At 39.2% G+C, this 19,473-nt stretch overlaps 1 protein-coding gene across 12 annotated transcripts in view; it reads right to left on the reverse strand.

Moving 5' to 3' along the window:
* The window catches only part of LOC105398322 (paired amphipathic helix protein Sin3b), a 45,866-nt gene that overhangs the window by 22,073 nt on the left and 4,320 nt on the right, over positions 1 to 19,473 (reverse strand). For 6 of the 12 annotated variants that reach the window (XM_048624216.1, XM_048624503.1, XM_048624459.1 and 3 more), the window contains exons 2-13: positions 15,924 to 16,028; positions 11,886 to 11,949; positions 11,284 to 11,417; positions 10,505 to 10,704; positions 9,960 to 10,083; positions 7,617 to 7,735; positions 6,840 to 6,872; positions 6,321 to 6,439; positions 5,778 to 5,872; positions 5,329 to 5,457; positions 1,360 to 1,497; positions 793 to 864 (exon numbers count right to left, since the gene is read on the reverse strand). In XM_048624216.1, the coding sequence (XP_048480173.1) occupies positions 793 to 864; positions 1,360 to 1,497; positions 5,329 to 5,457; positions 5,778 to 5,872; positions 6,321 to 6,439; positions 6,840 to 6,872; positions 7,617 to 7,735; positions 9,960 to 10,083; positions 10,505 to 10,704; positions 11,284 to 11,417; positions 11,886 to 11,949; positions 15,924 to 15,995 (1,299 nt within the window). In that variant the 5' untranslated portion in view covers positions 15,996 to 16,028. The other 6 variants (XM_048624570.1, XM_048624152.1, XM_048624600.1 and 3 more) reach the window with 6 other exon arrangements.

Here is a 19,473-nt window from a genome sequence, read left to right on the forward strand (position 1 = left end):
CATAAATTTCATTATTTACCAAGCCAAACTGTTGGTAAATTATCGTTCTTATCACGCCAGGAAATTGTAAGATAGCTTTGTTTACAACTTCATGTTTTCAAATAGTTTTGGCAGAGCTCCAAAATTTTACAATTTCGTTCCTCCGTCCCAGGGTAAATAAAAACTTTACAGTAATTTTTATTAGAAAACATGCTCCAATTGTAGGTTAACTCGCGAACTGACATCACGTATTTTCAATTTTAGAGTGGGACGCCCTGGTCCTACTAAAATAACAATGAAAAGTGATAGTTTTGTATGAACATTTTCGGCACGCCACCGGCCGCGGTGGCTCGGTGACGCTTCCAATGCTCACACTCGCTCTGCCCCTCGTACGCAGTTGCACGCACCTATGGGAGGTACGCAACGGTTTAAAGGGGTATGTTGTCATCCAAAAAATAAAGTATTAGGCTAGACATACACGATTATGTATTATTTTATACGGTGGAAATTAAAACCTAAATCTATCAAATTTAAAATACTGTAAACGGATGAGGGTGTCTGTTAACCACCTTAGTAGTATATGGCACAGATGCTGTCTTCAGTAAATCATCTAAATTCTAAAGCATGAACTAAAGACCTATTCAAAGACAACTCAGCCAATCACAGCGCTGCATTCCATACTCAAATTCCTCTTAACTTCACTTACTCAAATGTGAAAACGACACTTTACTTTTGCAAATTTCCACCCGCTTTCAGCTAACCTTTTTTCCATCACCCAGTATAACTACATAAATATAAAAAAAAACACAATACCTGAGCATGTGTCTGCAGTTGCGGCGGCGACGGCGACACAGGAGCGACATTATATCTCTCTGGTTCTTCTCTCTGCAATAAACATGCGTAAGTTAGAAAGAGATAGACATAGGTTTGTCTGTTGGGTAGTGGAATGAAGAATCAGAACTCAAAAGAGCAGCCGTAGAGTTTTTATCATCGGATGTCAATCGGTAATTAATATCATCATTGTAATATGTTTTGAGTACAGGGAAAACTGTATAGTCTAGCTAGAATTTTTAGTGGATACCAAAATAAAGCGAGGAACGCTATACCGTAATAGAAAAGTCGTTGGACTTAAACAATAATAATCGGTGGTCGCCTGATGATTCTGAAATATCGTATCTTGGGCCAGCCAGCATCTATTACATTGAGACAACTTAACATTAAGGGTGACTTGCACTATACTGTCAAAGCAAGCCAGCAAGATATTTGAATTGAAATGTTTGAAAACTTAACATTAATTGTCGTTGAGAGCCTACACGAATCTACGAAACAGAGGAGTACACAAGTCTAGTATTTACACCGAGATCTAGTCTAGATTCTTACAATATTAGCGGGCGGCGGCGGCGAGTGCGGCGCGGGGAGCGGCGCGGGCGGCTTGGCGGCGCCGGGGGCCTTCGCGTCCGGCAGGAACTGCCCGAACTCCGCTAGTAAGTCGTCTTGATTCTCGAAGAGTTTCGCCACCTGGTGGAAGGAAAGTTGGGGTTAGTTGGGGTTTTGGTTGATAGGTGGGTTTAGTGTTGGAGGTTACATGGCATTAATGGTAGTGGTTATATGGCTTGTGTTGGGGTCCACCAACCCGCACTTGGCCAGCGTGGTGGACTAGGCCTAAACCCTTCCTTCACTAGAAGGAGACCCGTGCCCCAGTAGTGGGGATGTAATGGGTCGTGATGAAAAAATGGTAGTGGTATTTGTAACAATAATATGTGGAGACATCTCACACATGGCCATCTAAAGCCCAACTATGGAGAACCTGTTGCCCGAGCACAGGATTCGAAACCTCCGTTTACGTTGCGTATTGGTTGCGTATCGTCAAATGTCACTGTCGAAATGTAAGGCAAATTTGTTAGTTCCAAAAGTGGCATTTGTTTTTTCCATGTTAGGTGGAATTTCACCAAACGCTAAACGTATTTAGTAGCCTGTCATACGTCTGTCAGTTAGTACAAAATGTATTTAAAATTTGATTTAAATACGTTTAGCGTTTGGTAAAAGCGACCCTTCGTGTAGATTCGAAAATAGTATCGAATCCTATGCTCGCGCCTCTGTAATATGGGTGTGGGAAAAAAATATAGTTATCATATGGTAAATGACTAAAGATACACTTTTACTACATCCTGTAGATTCATAACATCAAACTCTAACGTCACGTCATGGCCCAAATATCTCAGCAGGTTAACTTACAAACTCAAAAATGTATCTGTAACATCTTATCGATAAGTCTGGCATTGTTCCTATTCTATACAAAGTGAAAGAAAATCCAAATAGAACATTCAATAACACACCGCAACATAAGGTACTTATCACCAAATAAACACAAAGCCGGCTAGACAGGACATGAACAAATCCCAATGTATTACTTCTCAAGCTACAATAGTCCTTTAGTCTTCTTACGTAAGAGCCATATTTGTAAGAACGAGCTGATTGAATGCGTTCGTTACAGGTCAATGACTTTAGTCCGCCAGACAAGATTCTGTAAGACTGCAGCTTTCAACATTTAAAGCTCAAAACTAACTCTTATTAGGCAGGAAATAAAAACGATACAAACATATTTTCTTCAGATTTTCTATTCTGGTTTTAGAGGTTGTTTCAGGCGCTTATTTCATTTCATCTATTTCGTATTATCAGTAGCTACCTAATCCAGACAGACAGAAACCTATGTACATACACACAAAAAGTATATTTTTGAATTTATTTATAATACTTATTACTTCGTTATTTTTTCTCCTCAGTGACTGAGCCTTTGTGAAATAGACTCAAAATCTTGATTTTTTGACAGTCAACAAATAATGGTAAAATTTTACGTTATAAACGATATTCTATTCTATTATTTTGACACACATAGTTTATTGACACTGTAAACAAAATTTTGTTAAACTGTATCTGACGCCCTCACACTATCTTGCCTACGTCATTCGCAAGTCTATTCAACCGAACCGTATGTATTTAGTTATCATATCACACGAGCAATGTTTAGCTACAAAATTAACGCATCCGCGACCTAATTACTCAAGGTCTTAGTGCTATTATCGATTGGGCGTTGTCATGGTTTGTTAATTGCTTTGGCCGAAATGTGTTCATATCGGCCAAAGCAATGAGCAATGAGCTTCATGTATATATAACGTGACCATACGTCCCGCTTTCGGCGGGACAGTCCCGCTTTCAAGCTGTGCGTCCCGCTGTCCCCGGCGAGGGCAAAAATGTCCCGCTTTCTTAAACAGACCAAACGATAATTTAAATTACCTATATTTTGTAACTTCATCCCATATTTCCTTTCTTTCATTTTATCACTTGAGACAACTATTTATCTTCTTATCACTTACTCACATAGACTATAGGGAGTAATATGAGTCCGAGTTCCACCGAAACTCCGCGAGTAACTTCGTTCAGTGACGATCATTGACTCGCTCTTGCTCTATCGTGTATATAAATTTATCTCGCTCACCTACTCATTCCTAACAAAGAAGAAATGCGTTTGAGTACCTACATGTTTTCCGAAAAAGTAATCTGTATTAACTTTTATGAATGAGAAAATAAGATAAGATGCACTATTGATAAAAACTTTAAATTAAACTACTCAAATTATTAAGAAAATCAAAGTATGATGTAAGTTTAAGAATTTTGTAGCGTCTGGTATTGGAACACGCAAAAATTCGAATAAACTTATTTCCGAATTTGAAACACCGAATATGTACCTAATTTACAAAATATTGCAATAACGATTTTTTAAATATTGATTTATAAAAAAGAATACTTGGATATAATAATCACGAAGGTTTTTATTACCATTGTTAAATACACGAACGTTAAAAAATACGATTACTTTAGTATACGAAAAATAAAATACAGATTTATTATAAACACGAAAATATCAAATCCGGACCGAAAATATGATAACTCGTGATTTTGTCAAAAATAAAATGAACGTTTCAAAAACTTTAGAACCAAAACCTAAAGATAGGTTCGACGACGATCAAAGCGAGGAGGAGCGTGTTAGGTACATATCGAAAAACAAAGCGGAGCGTTTCAAATATAGACTAAAAGTATTGTTAAATAGAAAACTATTTCTAGTATTTGTTGTTAAGTTACACAACAAAGCAAAACAATGGCTCTGATTTTTACGGTGTTAAACCTTAAAAACCTTAGGTCCTAAACGAGTATATTTAAAACATCGAAATTATAACATTGGAAAAATTTTCTTTGGTCATTTTAATAAATCTGTTGTTTGAAATTTCGTTTATCAACTTTTCGTAATTTTCGTTATTCGAGCTTAAAATTTACTAGAACTATGAAATTCATAATTTAAAAAATCGTTATATTCAAATTCTTAAAAAAGTTATTCGGATTTATGTAGTGTACCCATCTGGTATATTTATTAAAACATAGTAAGTACTTAGGTATCCTAAATATACCAACTTTACAAGATTATTAGATACATATAAAAAAATTGTCACCATTCATTGCATCTCTTTCACATTTCACTCTTTCATCGTAGGGATTGAACTTTCAATTGATGCACTGAGCAAACTGAGCGAAAAGATAAGAAGATAATATATGTATCTTCGAGGGATATGAAATTCCGCAGGTGTCCCGCTGAGACATAAAAAATAAATGGTCACGTTATGTATATAGCTCATCATGTACAATATGCATATAGCTAACCATGTTCAATATACATATAGCTTACATAATGTACTGGGAAAGGGTAGTCTCTGGGGGACTTATTTACTATTAATGTCACAATGCTCTGTGCAAAGGTTGATTTTGTGACCTCATACATTGTGTCCTACATTTGGAAGTTAACATAATTATGATACGTGAAAAGACTGGGTGTAAATATAAGAGTCTGGTCTTACAAAAACACATAAAAGTATTAAATAAATTATATTTTCATACAGTTGTCTTTACCTGTAGAACGAAAGTTGTTCAGAAGAAACAGAACGGCTAAAGAGGCTAAAGAGCGGCTACGGCGGGATCACCTTAGCCGTTTTTACCCGATTATTGCAAAAGTGCTGTTTTCCAGTACATACTCCGGCTGACGAAGACCTAGGGCCCCGGCGCTCTTTGGGAGAGGCCATTACGGGCTGATGATGATACGGTTATACCTAAAGATACAGTACACAGAATGTTACAAAATTGGTAAGTATAGTAAGCTCCAGCGTCACTCCAGGAGTCATTCTGTACTTTTAAACTTAACTTTGTTAACCTGAGTCAGTCTTTTAGGCTTACTACATATATACCATTTTAGCAACATCCTGTATAGGCTAGGTACTGCAACACCCTGTATAGGCTAGGTACCTGCGAGTACACCTCCTGCTCCGTCTGCTGCTTGGCCTGCGGCTGCTTCAGGTCGCGGTGGCCGCGCTGGTACGCGTGCAGGATCTCCAGGAAGCGCTTGTACTTGTCCGGCTGGCGGCTGAAGCGCGACTGTTGGGGGAATGCGGCTGTTAGTGTATGGGAAACTGTTTTGGTTGCGCTGCGGGTAAATGTGTAACAATTTTCCTTCTCTTTTATTACTGTTACGGGTGTATAAACGATATAGTTATAACTCCAATTACTGTTTTTCTGTTGAGAATCAACAACACACTTGTTATTTGAGTAATCTTTCGCTCATTGAATGAGATGTGTTGACACTACGGGCAGTCAGCTATACCCTTAGCTTACTGTCTACTCCTTTCACCATGGTGACAAAACCTAGTCTTTATACTATAATAGACGTGGTAACCTTAATACAATCATCCACTCACCTTAATCTTATTGACATATTCAATAGCATGGTTGAACTCGACGGGTTGACCCGGCGGCGTCTGCGGGTGCTGAGAACCGCCGCTGGCCACGCCACCTGGTGGTCGAGAGTTGGTATTAAAAGGGGGGGTAATTAGTGGGGTTTGTGGGGGAGTGGGGAAGGAAGTCAGAACTCATAAGAGCAGCCGTTGGGTTTTTATCATCGGATGTCAATCGGTAATTAATATCATCATGTTTATTGCTATTTGGTGCAATCTTCAATAAAATTTGTTACTTAAATACAATGTTCAAATATTTGTGATTTATTAAATAATATAACCTACATAACAACTCAAGTACAGTGGTTAGGACACTACTAAAACACAAAAGGTTCCAGGTTCGATTTGCTAATGAAACAGTCAGATATTAGACATAAAAGATAACATAAAAAAATAATTGTCTTGTTCACATTTATTTTCACAAAACTATCAGTGTACTAAATAAATCGTCTTCATTCTATCTATCTAAACAACTAATAATAAATTAAACAATAATTCCCAACATACCCGGCTGTTGCTGATGGTGTATCGCCGCCTCCAACTGTTGATGAGCTTGCGATATGTGATGCAACGTATTCGAAGGCTGTTCCACCGACAGATTGTGCACTATCGCAGTACTGACCGACCTGTGAGGAAATGTGGGTTTAGTTGGGTAGGGACTAGAGGGGTGTTTGAGATGGGGGGACGGTTGTCAGAACTCAAAAGAGCAGCCGATGAGTTTTTATCATTGGATGTCAATCGGTAATTAATATCATCATTTTTGTGGGGTTGAGATATATTTTATTTATTATATAAAATTTGTTAGAAAGCTACATTATTGCCTAGTTGAAATATCTAGTACAGTGTTGTCGCGCCCCTATCTTATGGTGTTTAGATTGGCAGCGGCCTACCTACTTATCTGTAACTGAAACTTATTATGTTCAGGATAAAAAAAACATAAAATAACAGCTCCAAAGAACACACATTATTGAACCTACGTTTATTTTACAAACAGTGAAGTTACTGAAATTATCGTCTATTTCTTACCTTGGCATAGTCATCGTCGGAATAGGTTCCGGCCTGGGAAAGAAGAAAATCATGTTTAGTTAATCTGTTATACATTTTGTAGTCATGTAATAGGTCATTTACCACTATGAAAATGGCTGCAGGGATCTGAAAGGGCTAGTCATACTCACGCTAATGTCAACAATGAATTTAAATTAACTACGAGTTTTATTTTCATATGACAAGAATCACGATTGTGATGTGTATTGTGACTTTGCCACACGGGTCTTCTTTTTACTTAGTTCCTTATTTGTCCAAATTTTAAAGCACTAAATTTTAGATAAGGAAGGCCGAGGACATAGTGTTGTGGCGCTCTTTGGGAGAGGCCTATGTCCAGCAGTGGATAATTGCTGGCTGATATTGATAATGATGAAAAATTTACCCCCGAATTCATAGAGCTTTTTGAAACTAAAACATGTTTAAAATTGAAGTTGTGATATGCTAATTTCAACTTTTTGACTGACGTACAGTGCTCCAAAATTGATAATGCGCATAGAAATCTTTGACAGATCGGTTGTTTTCGATTATGTGACACATGATATTGACTCCTATTTCTTTCGAACAAGGTGCAATATGCAAATGTTTTTTTAAGGCTTTTTCGATTTAATGATTCGGGTGTGAAGATCTGCATGTGCATTATTAATTTTGGACAAGTGTATAGTGTTCAAAGTCATGTGTTTCAAACCCAATTTTAACTTTGTTGTAAATTTACAATACCGTCTATTAATTTGAGGGTAATAAATAAAGCTATATACTCACTGAGGCACCGGCAGCAGATGCACGAGCTGCGGCTGCGGCGCGTGGTGCACGCCCAGCAGCACGCCGCCGCCGAGCGCCGACGGCGAGGGCATGGACACGGACACCTGGATGACGTACGACTATAAATACATAACGTCTCGATTCTGCGCGGGTGGGTTAGGTTGGGAAATTATAAAGTTAAACTCCAATTTCGCCATAGTACGTTAGACCAGGGATTGGTTCATCAATTATTCGTCATCTCCATATTTGTCCCTTGGGTACAAATTCCCAAGCCATTAAACTTCTAGCCACCATTAATTTTTAGATTGATCTAGCTAGCTTTATTTGATGTAAAGTTTGTATGATTCTTTCATTTAATTTATTTATTTTAAAGTTATAATTAATTTAATTTTTAAGTTAATTAATTTTATTTTAAATTAATTTTAATCATATTGAGTACCTACTTGAATTTGCACAGCTTTATTATTATATTCTATTGGAGGAGCGCTGATGCCTGATGTACAGGTCTCTGGCCTAGTTCAGGCACAGATGTAATTTGTAATTAGATAAGCTTTTTTGGAATAAAAATTATTATTATTATTATATTATTTATATTAAATTCTTGACAGATGTGTCAAAAGTCAACCAATAATCCCTGGTTATGCTCTAACCATTGACAAAGGAATAAGGAGAGGACATGGCATATCCACGAAAAAAATGCGCCTACCTAAACTTTGGTTTCAATTAAAATGGCGGCTTTTTTCTTGAAAAATGTAAACAAACAAATTGTTTGACAGCTGAAGTACCTTGTGTTTGGATGTCAATCAACATGGCGACCGGTCGCAACGTTGTAATTTTAGGCAAAGACAAAACTACTGTTGTCCTTTTTTACGTAGGATAACACCAATAAGTTAAAAAGAGACGACGATATATTTTTAAGTACCGATTTTTATGCCAGGTCCTCTCTTTAGGGTGCTTTTCCACCAGAGATGTGCTATGCAGCTATGCTGCGAAGATGTGATATCTACGCTACGAAAATATGTGACCGTTTCCACCAATACTACGCTAGGTAGCTGTGCGAGGAAGATGCGCTACGAAGATGCGCCGCCGCAAAGTAGCTGTGCGAGAAAGATGCGCATCTCGAGCTATGCTATGTATCGATAGTAGGGAAACGACGGGGGCGGCGGCGCGGTGAGGGGAGAGGGTCCATAGCACATATCCATAGCACGCATCCATAGCACACATCCATAGCACGCATCATTCCATACAAAAAACATATCTTAGTTGAATCCGTTTCCACCAGTGCTAAGCTATGTGCACCAATAATATGATTGGTGGATATCAAACGCATCCATAGCATCGTAGCATAGCACATCTCTGGTGGAAAAGCACCCTTCCTTTGTCAATGGCTCTAACCCACTATGGCGAAATTGGTACTAAAAGTAGGAAATGAAAAAGTATAAGTAAGGCAGAGAAATCTAACCCCTCTCAGAAGCATTGTTACTATGAGAGGGGGGTCAGGTTTTTCTGCACCTCTCTCAGGTTTGTCTCTAGTCCTGATTGAGTCTACTAACTGTACTTTTCTATTATCAGTATTTATAAAGAGACCATGTTACGGTAGGTATAACTCCAACCGTAACTTCATTGCGTAAAAATACTTTTCTGAACTTTTATAATTGTTACATTTTGGGGCTTGAGAAAGTCTGGTTGTAACTTACCGAATCCAATAATAAAGTAAGCTACGGTTTAAGGAAAAGGTTACCCAAAACATAAGGTTTCAGTATGATTAAGTTTTTTATACATAACAAATTTGTTTCCATGATGAAAATGGATATTTTTATCCATATCTGAGAGGGGGCGAAGTTCCTGTACTGCTTGACTGTGACTTATAAAACACTTTTTTTGAGTTTATAGGTGTTTTAAGTTTATAAGCTCGTGACCACGACATTTGTAGATAATCCTATACAGTGGAGACTGCGTCGAGACAAACGTAGAGTTGGACGCCCTCCAGTTAAGTGGGTCGAGGACAAAACTGTACAAACTGTTTGGAGAAATGATGATGATAGTTTTTCCATCAAGCTTCGCTTCATTTTAAATGGGTTTCCCGTGGAAAAGTAGTCCCCACGTAATAAGATGTAGCAAGATGTAGATTTAAAAAAAAACTTGATAGTTTTGAGTTTATTGGCTTCAGACACAGACACAAATCTTCCCTCTTAAGAACGTACAGGGTGTTACAAAAAAGTTGTAGTAAGCGGAACGGTGCTTGTTCATCATGACCCCCAAGAATCCCCCCCTTCAACTTACCAAACCACTTTTGCAACACCCTGTATAAGCAAAAAAAAAACAAAAGAAAAAGCAGCTCACCTGTCCATTGCTCTGCACTTCAATCTTGTACCCGGGTGGCAGGAAAGTGTTGAACCCGACTATCAGCTCCGGATGTCCCTTGAAGAGATTCGACACCCGAGTTATAACCCCCGGGGTGTCGATTCTGAGGACAAATTGTAGAAATTAGTTGATTTGTAGTTGGTAGTTGGGTAAGGGGGGTTAGAGAATACGGTGGTCAGTACATTATAAAATGCAGCCAATAGTTTTAGTCATGGTTGTCATACGGTAATTGTTTTCATCATTGTAGATTTATTGTGAACTTTGGATAATCTTAACAGGGATTTTTTTCTTGTGTAGATAGCATGTAGTGGCCGCAAGACGAAGCTAAAGACAGAATCTGTTGAAGTTTCTTGTAGGATGCCTAGGACAGAGGCGCTTTATAAGATAATAATTATAAAAATCCTCTTTCTTGGACAATAGATTTATTTGCCCGTATAACTTCCCTGTCATCTGAACTTCACATTCACACTAATAATTAACATTTTAGGCTAACTCAACCACAGAAAAACACAATAAACACTTACGTCTGGCTCTTAAACTCCTTCATAATATCCAAGAAGTCGTTATACACTTGGGGCTGCGTATTGAACTTGTATTTGACTTGGTCCAGATAGGACAAGGCATCTTCGACCTTAAGCCGTTGGAACTGGGTCGCGGGCTGCGCGGGCGGCGTCGGCGCGGGGGGCAGCGTCGGCGGCGGGCCCGGCGATTGGCTGCCTAGAGGCTGTGGAGAGATGTGATTGGTTAATAATGTGGAAGGGTTTAATTATTACGATTTAAGGACATTTAGGTGCACAAAATGATGTCTTTTGCTATGATTAAAGAAGTATTGTTGAGTTTTTGCTCTCAAATATGAGCTATTGATTTTAGAGTGACTTGAATACTTTATTGTTGAGACATCAGTAGGAAGGCAGCATGCGTGTATCACCACTGACAATTCTGTCCAAGCACATCGCATGTGTTTCATCATTATCTCACAAAAATCTATATTTATGGCATCATGTTGTGACTGAAGCGCTAAGAAGCTATGCTAAGAGTTTCTCTGAGGAATCGCAGCAGAAATTAAGTAATTCGTCCTCTTAAGAGCTAAGGTAGTTTACACAACGTTTGAAATTTCCAAGCCAGTGGCGGTGGGCAGTTCAATATCTGCCGAGGACCCGATGATGATGACGTTTCTTCTTAGCGTGTGGATGTCAAAAGAGCCAGTCTGATGAGTCTGTGGCTGACTGCCTACCGCCGGATGTATATTAGGTACCCTGTCACTGAAATTGAGTCAGTACGGGCTTGGGTAATGGCTCTGTACCTTATGTCTAGGGGTCAAGGGTAGGGGCTGCGGCTTGTTGGCGTACTGCAGCGGCTGCTTCATGTAGTTGATGACGGCGGGCGCGCGCCCGAAGCCGCCAACGCCGCCGCTCACTTGCAGCATGGTTGCTGCTCCTGGGAAGTGGAGGGTTAAGTTAGAGATGGAGTTTTTATAAGAGTCGTTGCGGAGTAAAAGGGTTAAACAGCTATTATCATCATCATCATTACGACCCATCACGTCCCCACTACTGGGGACGGGTCTCCTTCCAAGGGGGGGTTTTAGGCCAAGTCCACCACGCTGGCCTAGTGCGGGTTGGTGAACGAGAACAGCTGTTATAACAAATAATAATTTATACTCACAAATAAACGATTTGAGTGCAATAGGGTCTAAAGAAAACCATCAGTGGACTGATAACTGATGATGGTGATGGTGAACAAATAATATAAACACAGTACATACATTAAGGAGGCATATATGCTACCTGAATTAAAACCATTTTTAAACTCTCTTCCATCGGTTGGTAGATAACTATGGAACAATAAGGCCGCCTTTTTGTACGTTTTTCGTTGTAATAAAAAGTATTGTAACAGTAAACAACTTACCTAGCAGCTGTGGTTGTGCCGTCTGGGCTAATGTATGCATGTTGCTTGCACCTTGCTGTTGTATCTGTAACAAGGGAGATACACATTTATAATCATGATATTATTATCATTATGGCGTAACGGATAGGTCTCGGCTCTCCTACAAGAGGGTGTGGGTTCAATTCCTGGCATGTAAACTGAATTCTTTAGAAATAAGGATTTTTAACACATATTCTTTAGATGAAGGAAAACATAGTGAGAAAACTTAAAAATCTAGATTCTATCAGGATGTGTACCTAACCTTAAACACATTGAATGCAGCGATACGGCTCGCTACCTACACGGTACGGTAGCAAATTTACAGCGAAAAGCGAGTGGCTCACGTGACTACCCCTTCAGGGATTACAGTCGTGAGCGTGTATTAATAAGTATAGTGTAGAAGATGACACAGAAAACACAAAGAAACTGGGAATAATACAAATGATTTACTCGCATCTGAGTCACAATTTAAAGATGGCGTCGTTTATAAACAAGTACCTACAAAAAAACACAAGGATATAATCCGAAACACGTGTCTTTAAGACCTTGAACTTAGGCTCAATAGGTATTTTTTGTCGAGATTGGATCAACGTGTTTTCTGTGTTTAATTTAAAATGGAAGATTATGGCGTTAAATACTGCTAAGATTTTGATATGACGTGCGGTATAAGAGATTATCTACGTAGATAAAGATGCCATGCAGTAAGGGCTGAGGCAACAATTTTTTTATATCTGTCCTGATCGTGCCTAAATCTTTACCGCTGACGTAACATTACTCTATTATGTTTTATTCTTGATAGCACATAATAATATTATTTATGTATGTCCTTCCGTTACAATTTTCTAACTTGGTATCTCTAAGGAAACCATTAAGTAATATTTCTTCATTCATCTATTACAATAAACTAAACTGTTTGTTCAATTCAACTACGATGCGGCAACACTGCCTGGCATATCGATGCCCAACTTACAACGCCTCTGTTATTCTATGAGGCTTATTTACTTTACTTCTATGTATTCTGTTCTGTGTCAAGTCCCAGCAGTGGGCAAAGGCCTCCTAATAAACCCATATTACATCAAACCTAATCCTCAAGACACTAGAAATGAATGCAAATTGCCATCCCGCCAGACACAACACTGTCAACCAAAGCTCACCCACATACACACATATAAGTATCTAACCTAGTATAGACACCTACAGACATGCATACATTATGTATCTAGCCAAGTATGGCGACTGATAATAACCTGATAACATTGATAACCTTTTGTTTACCCATGCACACCGGTTAAGTGCAAATAAGGCGCTTGTTCTATTTGTGCTTTGTATGTGTCGACGATATACTTGTACCGTTAGGTCATTTGGAAGTACATTTTATGATTTCCTTGTGCTGTTTTGTTTTTTAAACTCGTCAAACTGTAACCAGGGTTAAAACCCCTGCTAAAGTCAATGGTAATAGATATTAGTCATATTCAGCTTTATCACCATAGATAGACATAAAACACATTTTAAAAATATGAGAAAGTTACGGTATACCGTATACCCGTATACTATACACTTATTTTGTGGTTGATGGTTGATAAAAACGAAACCTTCTGTCTATCTATGTGTAGGCAAGGTCTAAAGATCTCGCTGCGCCTTTATGAAAGAAAATTAGATAGATAGATAGATAGAATATTCTTTATTTGTTTTCTACAATCAAAAACTTATTATAATCCACCAAAAATATTAAAATCGCCAGCTTTCTATCATAATTCCACGCCTATTTATTTATAGACTCAATCGAAATGTCATTCACGATGTCAATAACCTTTGCAACTAGGGGGGATATAACACCTGACTACCCTTCACAGCTTGAGCTTACAACAATGGATGTGAGCAAAAACCACCATTCATTCGTCATAACACCATGTCAATACACTGGCTGCCTGCCAAAGTATTGGTGTAGTTAACTGATTACGTCAATGGGGGGTTATTGTTTTATTTGCTTGCTAATAGCAAACTGTAGTGAAGTGAAAAAGGCAGGCAGGCAGGCAGACCAATAATGTCATCATGATCATCAATATAATGCCTGGACTTTTTATTAAGTCTTCCTATTAAGCCTATCTTCGTTATAAGCTATTCTTAAATAAATAATTTGTATGAACATTTTCGGCACGCCACCGGCCGCGGGGGCTCGGTGACGCTTCCAATGCTCACACTCGCTCTGCCCCTCGTACGCAGTTACACGCACCTATGGCAGGTAGGCAACGGTTTAAAGGGGTGATTTTCTGATAAATACAACTCTGGCTGAACCGATTTTGATGACGCTATACTATGTTTACTACTACTTTTAAAAAGAGCGTAAAGGATCATTATCATCAAACCTTAGGTTGGTAAATTATATTTATTTATGTATATAATATATTATATATGTATGTATTAACATAGTTAGTCGGTATATATTAAGTAGGTATTTTTTGTCTTTTAGTTTTTTTTTTATATGTGTATCTGTATGTATTATTATTATTTAAGTAGGTTAAATAAATAGGCATTAGTCATTCTAATTTATAGGTATATTTTGGACATGTTAGTCGTTAGTATAGTTCTATGTCTAGTTTAAATTGTTTTTTATTTTATTTTTATTATTGTATAAAAGAGTTTCGTGTGAATATCACTTTAGTTTTCCACCAACCAAGGGTTGGCTGGAAGAAATTGCTTCTTGGCAATAAGCCCGCCTTTGTGTACTTCTTACTTTTTCTGTCTTCATGTTTTTGTCTTTGTTTTGTGTATACAATAAAGTGTCTATAAATAAATAAATAAATATGTTTAGGAGTTATCACGGTGTCCACACTTACAGATACACTCCCATATCAATTTAATAACACCAAAATATGAGTCCTCCTGCCCGCTGGACTGACGACCTTAGGCGGGTAGCCGGTAGTGGTTGGATGAGGAAGGCCGAGGACCGAGTGTTGTGACGCTCCTTGGGAGAGGCCTATGTCCAGCAGTGGATGATTATTGACTTGGCTGATGATGATAATGATAAAATATAAGTACATTTAAAAACTGTTTTGTTTAACCTAGCATTGCAGTAATTGAGTTTCTAGCATAAATTAAACGTTGGTATGTGTACTTATTGTACTCAATGTTCCAATAAATTTACAGAAACGATTATTTAAATTAGTCTTCTATTATTCAAGTGCATACCGTGACGATTATTTTATACAATGAGTAACATTTTTATTTAGTTTTGTATAAGAGTACTTTAGTGTATTGAGAGTTTACGGTCCAGTGGAGATTAGACCTCTCTAGAGTGAGCATAGACAACTACAATCCTGGAGTAACAGTGGCATAGCTATTCCATGTACCATAAATTCAATAATTGGATCAAGGACTTGGGTCCTTGAATTGGGTAGGTTTGTCACCATGGGGAAATGAATCTGTACTTCTGTCGTCATATTAGCTTCAGTTGCTGACTATCCAGTGCTGAACTTTTATAGGGAACAGGTGATATCGAGGTGGCTCCTTTCACTTGATGGTCATGATAATGGTGTTCTACTTCTAAGTCAGGAGTTCAGGACACATGAATATGGATATTGGCTGATGATAGTATATTGTGGGTCACGGACTATTGGCTAATCATGCTGGTGATAATCATCTTCTTAGCATGCCCGTAACAGAATGAGGCGCGATGATGTTCTACTATGATGTCCAGGACCCATAGCTCCAGTGTAAATTGGTTTGTTAAAAAATAGACTTAGCATGGACCACAAGATGAGCGCGACAAGACAAAAATGTTATATTAGAAGACTTGAGCACGGAGGAAAACTATTTGTCATGTTTTGTTGTGTATTGTGCCCCATGCTAGGTGTGGAGAGTACAATATCCAGTTTGCTGTTCCAATTTACATGGGAGCTATGGGTCCCGGATCATATTAGAACATCATCTAGACTCCTTTGTATACTAGTGAACCCCAGAAGCAACATTATTCTCTTGTCGCACTAATCTTGCCCCCCATGCTAGGCCTGCTGCACTCACCGTGGGCTGCGCCTGCGCCATCTGCGCCAGCTCGTCGGCGCCGGCGCGCGCCACCACCGTCCGCTTCATCATGGCGAGCTCAGGCCACGCCCATCACACGAACCACTGGAATAGATAGAGGGGAGACTGTTAATTATTGTAAATTTTGTTTGTTTTTGGACTTGGTCTGAAATAAAAGCATATTCTATTCTACTAAGTGGTTGAGCCCAACACACGACCAACTGGAAAGGACAGAGGGAGAGGGTTACTTATTGTCAAATATTAATATATAGTATAATATGTGAGAGCAGTGGTCCAAGCTTAGGAAGGCAGTTTAGACCTAGGGGATATGCACAAGACAAAGGTTCCACTTGAGAGACCCAGGTGCAGGTACTTACACCCCCACAGAGAATAGAATAGAATATGTGGGAGCATCTTACACACATCTGTCTCCAAGCTGGGGAGAGTTTGTTATTATTTATATTAACAGCCTAGACCGGACTACAAATATCTGTCTTTCAACAAATGTTAGCCCTAGCCTTGGATAGAACCCGAGACCTTTGGTATAGCAGTATTTTTTAACAAATAAGAGCTGGTTGCTGAATGGATGAGTTGGAGGAGGCTCATGTCCTGAAGTGGATTATTCTAGGTTGGAACATGCCCAAGAGATAATACCATTTACAGTCTCCCTAATAATTACAAAGACTTGAAGATTAACTGAATTAAGTACTTGATGATAGGTAACAACTTTCTTATTGTTCTACTTTGCTTTTGCAAGTCAGTCTGCCTTTCACTTGATTTTTTTGTTTTTATTTCACTAAAATGAAATTAATCAGCTTGTAAGATGTAATACTACTCTAGAAGAGATTCATACTGGAAATTTTAAAATGTGTTTCAGAAGATACTTAAAAAAAACCCTTTTAACCGCATGTTTAGTATTGTGTGCAGTAAAAAGATCACAATACAAATTATATCAACATTAAAAGCAATAATTAATTTGTATTCGATTAATAGTCCACAATTGCAATTTAACTGTTTATTAATGAGCTCTTCCAGTTAATTACTGAACAGTATGGACAAGAGTTCAATGAACCTCGGCAATTATATTTGCTTATTGCTACAAATTTTCACTGAGTTTAGTTTCATGCCCGGTGAAAATGATTGGAATTATTACTGACTGTTAAACTGAACTTTCAAACAATGAAATTTAGGTTATAAGTTTAAGTTGTGTTGTATGAGCACATTTAGTACTATGTTTAAGTGCTACCTAACCTAAAACTTAATCATGCCTAGCCCACAGTCCAAATACAATAAGTCACATTTGGCATAAACTTCATTAAATTCATGATTCTAACCGAAGTGTTTGAACATTTTCCGCACGCCTCAAGGTATGTAAACCTTGTGGCGCTTCCAATGATCAGTTTTATTTACCCCCTGTACGCAGTGATGCAGACTTATGTCAAGTAAGCAACGGGAAATGGGGGTTATATTCTAATGTTAGTTGTAATACTTAAGTAATTCAGTTATAATGCTTAAAATGCTCTGATAAAGATAATCATTTAAACCCATCACTTAACATTATGCAATCAAGCATTGGCACATGTTTTGGTTAAAATAACAATAATAAAACGACCATGTGGTCAAAAATGAGGACAAACCGATAAGACATATCCTTCGCATATATTTTGATAACCGCTAGCCACAACCGAACCCTGCTGAATAAGAAACAAGATAAAGGGGTATAGGAACACATGCAATAGCGACCGATTGCAGCGAGTTATGTAACACTAACATCCGATAGAAAGGTTAACTCAAAGTGAGGTTAGGACAATCAATACGACTACCTTTCAAACCTAGGGGGACTAAAATCATGTGAACACTTGCAGAGAACGACATGATGACGTCACGGGGTACATGTTGAGCCACCGAGCAGTGGACGGCTAAATTTATAGCACCCAGTGAGCATGCGTGCAACGTATGACGCCGCTTCCACAAATCCACACCAGTCAATTTAAACGGCCGAAGTAAACAAATTTCGCAACCCAAAACGATTTCCAAGTTTCACGACGCGTAAATACAATCTCGAAAGCTACTTACACGCCCGCTTTGGAATTTCGAATGCCCTCGGCACCCACACAGCGCGAGGAACCGGTACCTACGGCTCGTCCGCCGGCGCGGCGACACAAACTCGAACGTATTTATAGCGGGAAACGTACACAAATCGATAACACCCTAGAGAGGTGCACAATTACAAGCTGGCGCAGCAACACACGCGAAAACTCGATAAAAATATGGGAACGTGTTGTTTTATTTGAATGAAAATATTCAGAATCAAAAGGGGTCGATCGGGCACACAGCTGAAATTCAATGTGTCAAAAAAAAAAGTTCCCGCCCCGCGCGTCCCCATCCCGCCTTTTTTTTGGGCACGTTCCGAAATTACAAAATTTGGATACGTTCAAGTTAAAAAAATATATAATATCTGAATCTTCTATTATGCTTTTCTAAAAACGCGACTGACTCCGGTGAATCAGCGAACGGATGAATCTCGATTGAAGAATAAGTAGTCCACGTTTATGGATAATAGTCTTAGTGGATAGAGTAATATGGTCCGGTTTCAAGCAATACAGCGGAAACGGGGACGGCAGCGCGGCGGTATTCGTCACCGATGTAGAAAATGGCGACTAAATACCAACAATTACATCGCAAGACTGATCGTCCATGTAAAAATACGAACTGTCTGATAAAATCCTCTTCTGAAGTTCCTAATCTGGGGTTAAGCACGGGGGACATAATTGGCCCTTATCGAAGGAGGAGAGATAAATTGCGACCCCAGCCAGTTTATGGTTTTGAAATGAATATAACTGAAAACTGTTACATACCGATGAATCCTTTATGAATATGCGTCGATTTCCACACTGATAAGTTCGGTTAGCTTTGAAAAACTACTTTCTTTAGTATTTTTAGGCAACTGATAGAGATAATAACGCGTCACGGCACACGCTCCGCACGAACAGTCGTGCGCCTCCAAATAGCGCAACGGCGCAACTTTTTCGAGCGCGGCATCAACACGGTCAGGTGGGCGAGGTTGCGACACCGACGTATCGCTGTCTCATTTTCGCCGAAGTCGCTCTTCTCGCTCGCTGGGGCTTCATGCTGTCTCTGTCGCACTCGCGGAGACTGCGGCCCGGGAAAGAGGGGACGGGAGCGGAGCCCTCCTCGGACAAACGTCGCGCACTGAGCTGCGCGCCCGACTGACTGCGAGCAGCGCCTCGCGAGGGTCGCTGCTGAACAATCGAGCACCGAGCTGCCGACGTGACGCCCAGAGCGGCAACGTCGCCCTCGTAACACCGAGAGGCGGACATACCGCGTATGAAATGCCACGACCAACGAACCTCCACAGAAGAGGTGGACCAAAACAAATCTCCTTTCTCTAAAATTATACAACAGTTGCGATTGGGAGCACAAGCGAGCGGTTCGTCTTTTCCCGCCTAAACGGTAAAGACGAAACGCAGCTCTCTTTTAATGCCGGCGGTTATCCGCTAACATAATACTTATTCACCGCTGACCCAGT

Source organism: Plutella xylostella, chromosome 2 (assembly GCF_932276165.1).
Source record: "Plutella xylostella chromosome 2, ilPluXylo3.1, whole genome shotgun sequence".
Classification (NCBI taxonomy): Eukaryota; Metazoa; Arthropoda; class Insecta; order Lepidoptera; family Plutellidae; genus Plutella; species Plutella xylostella.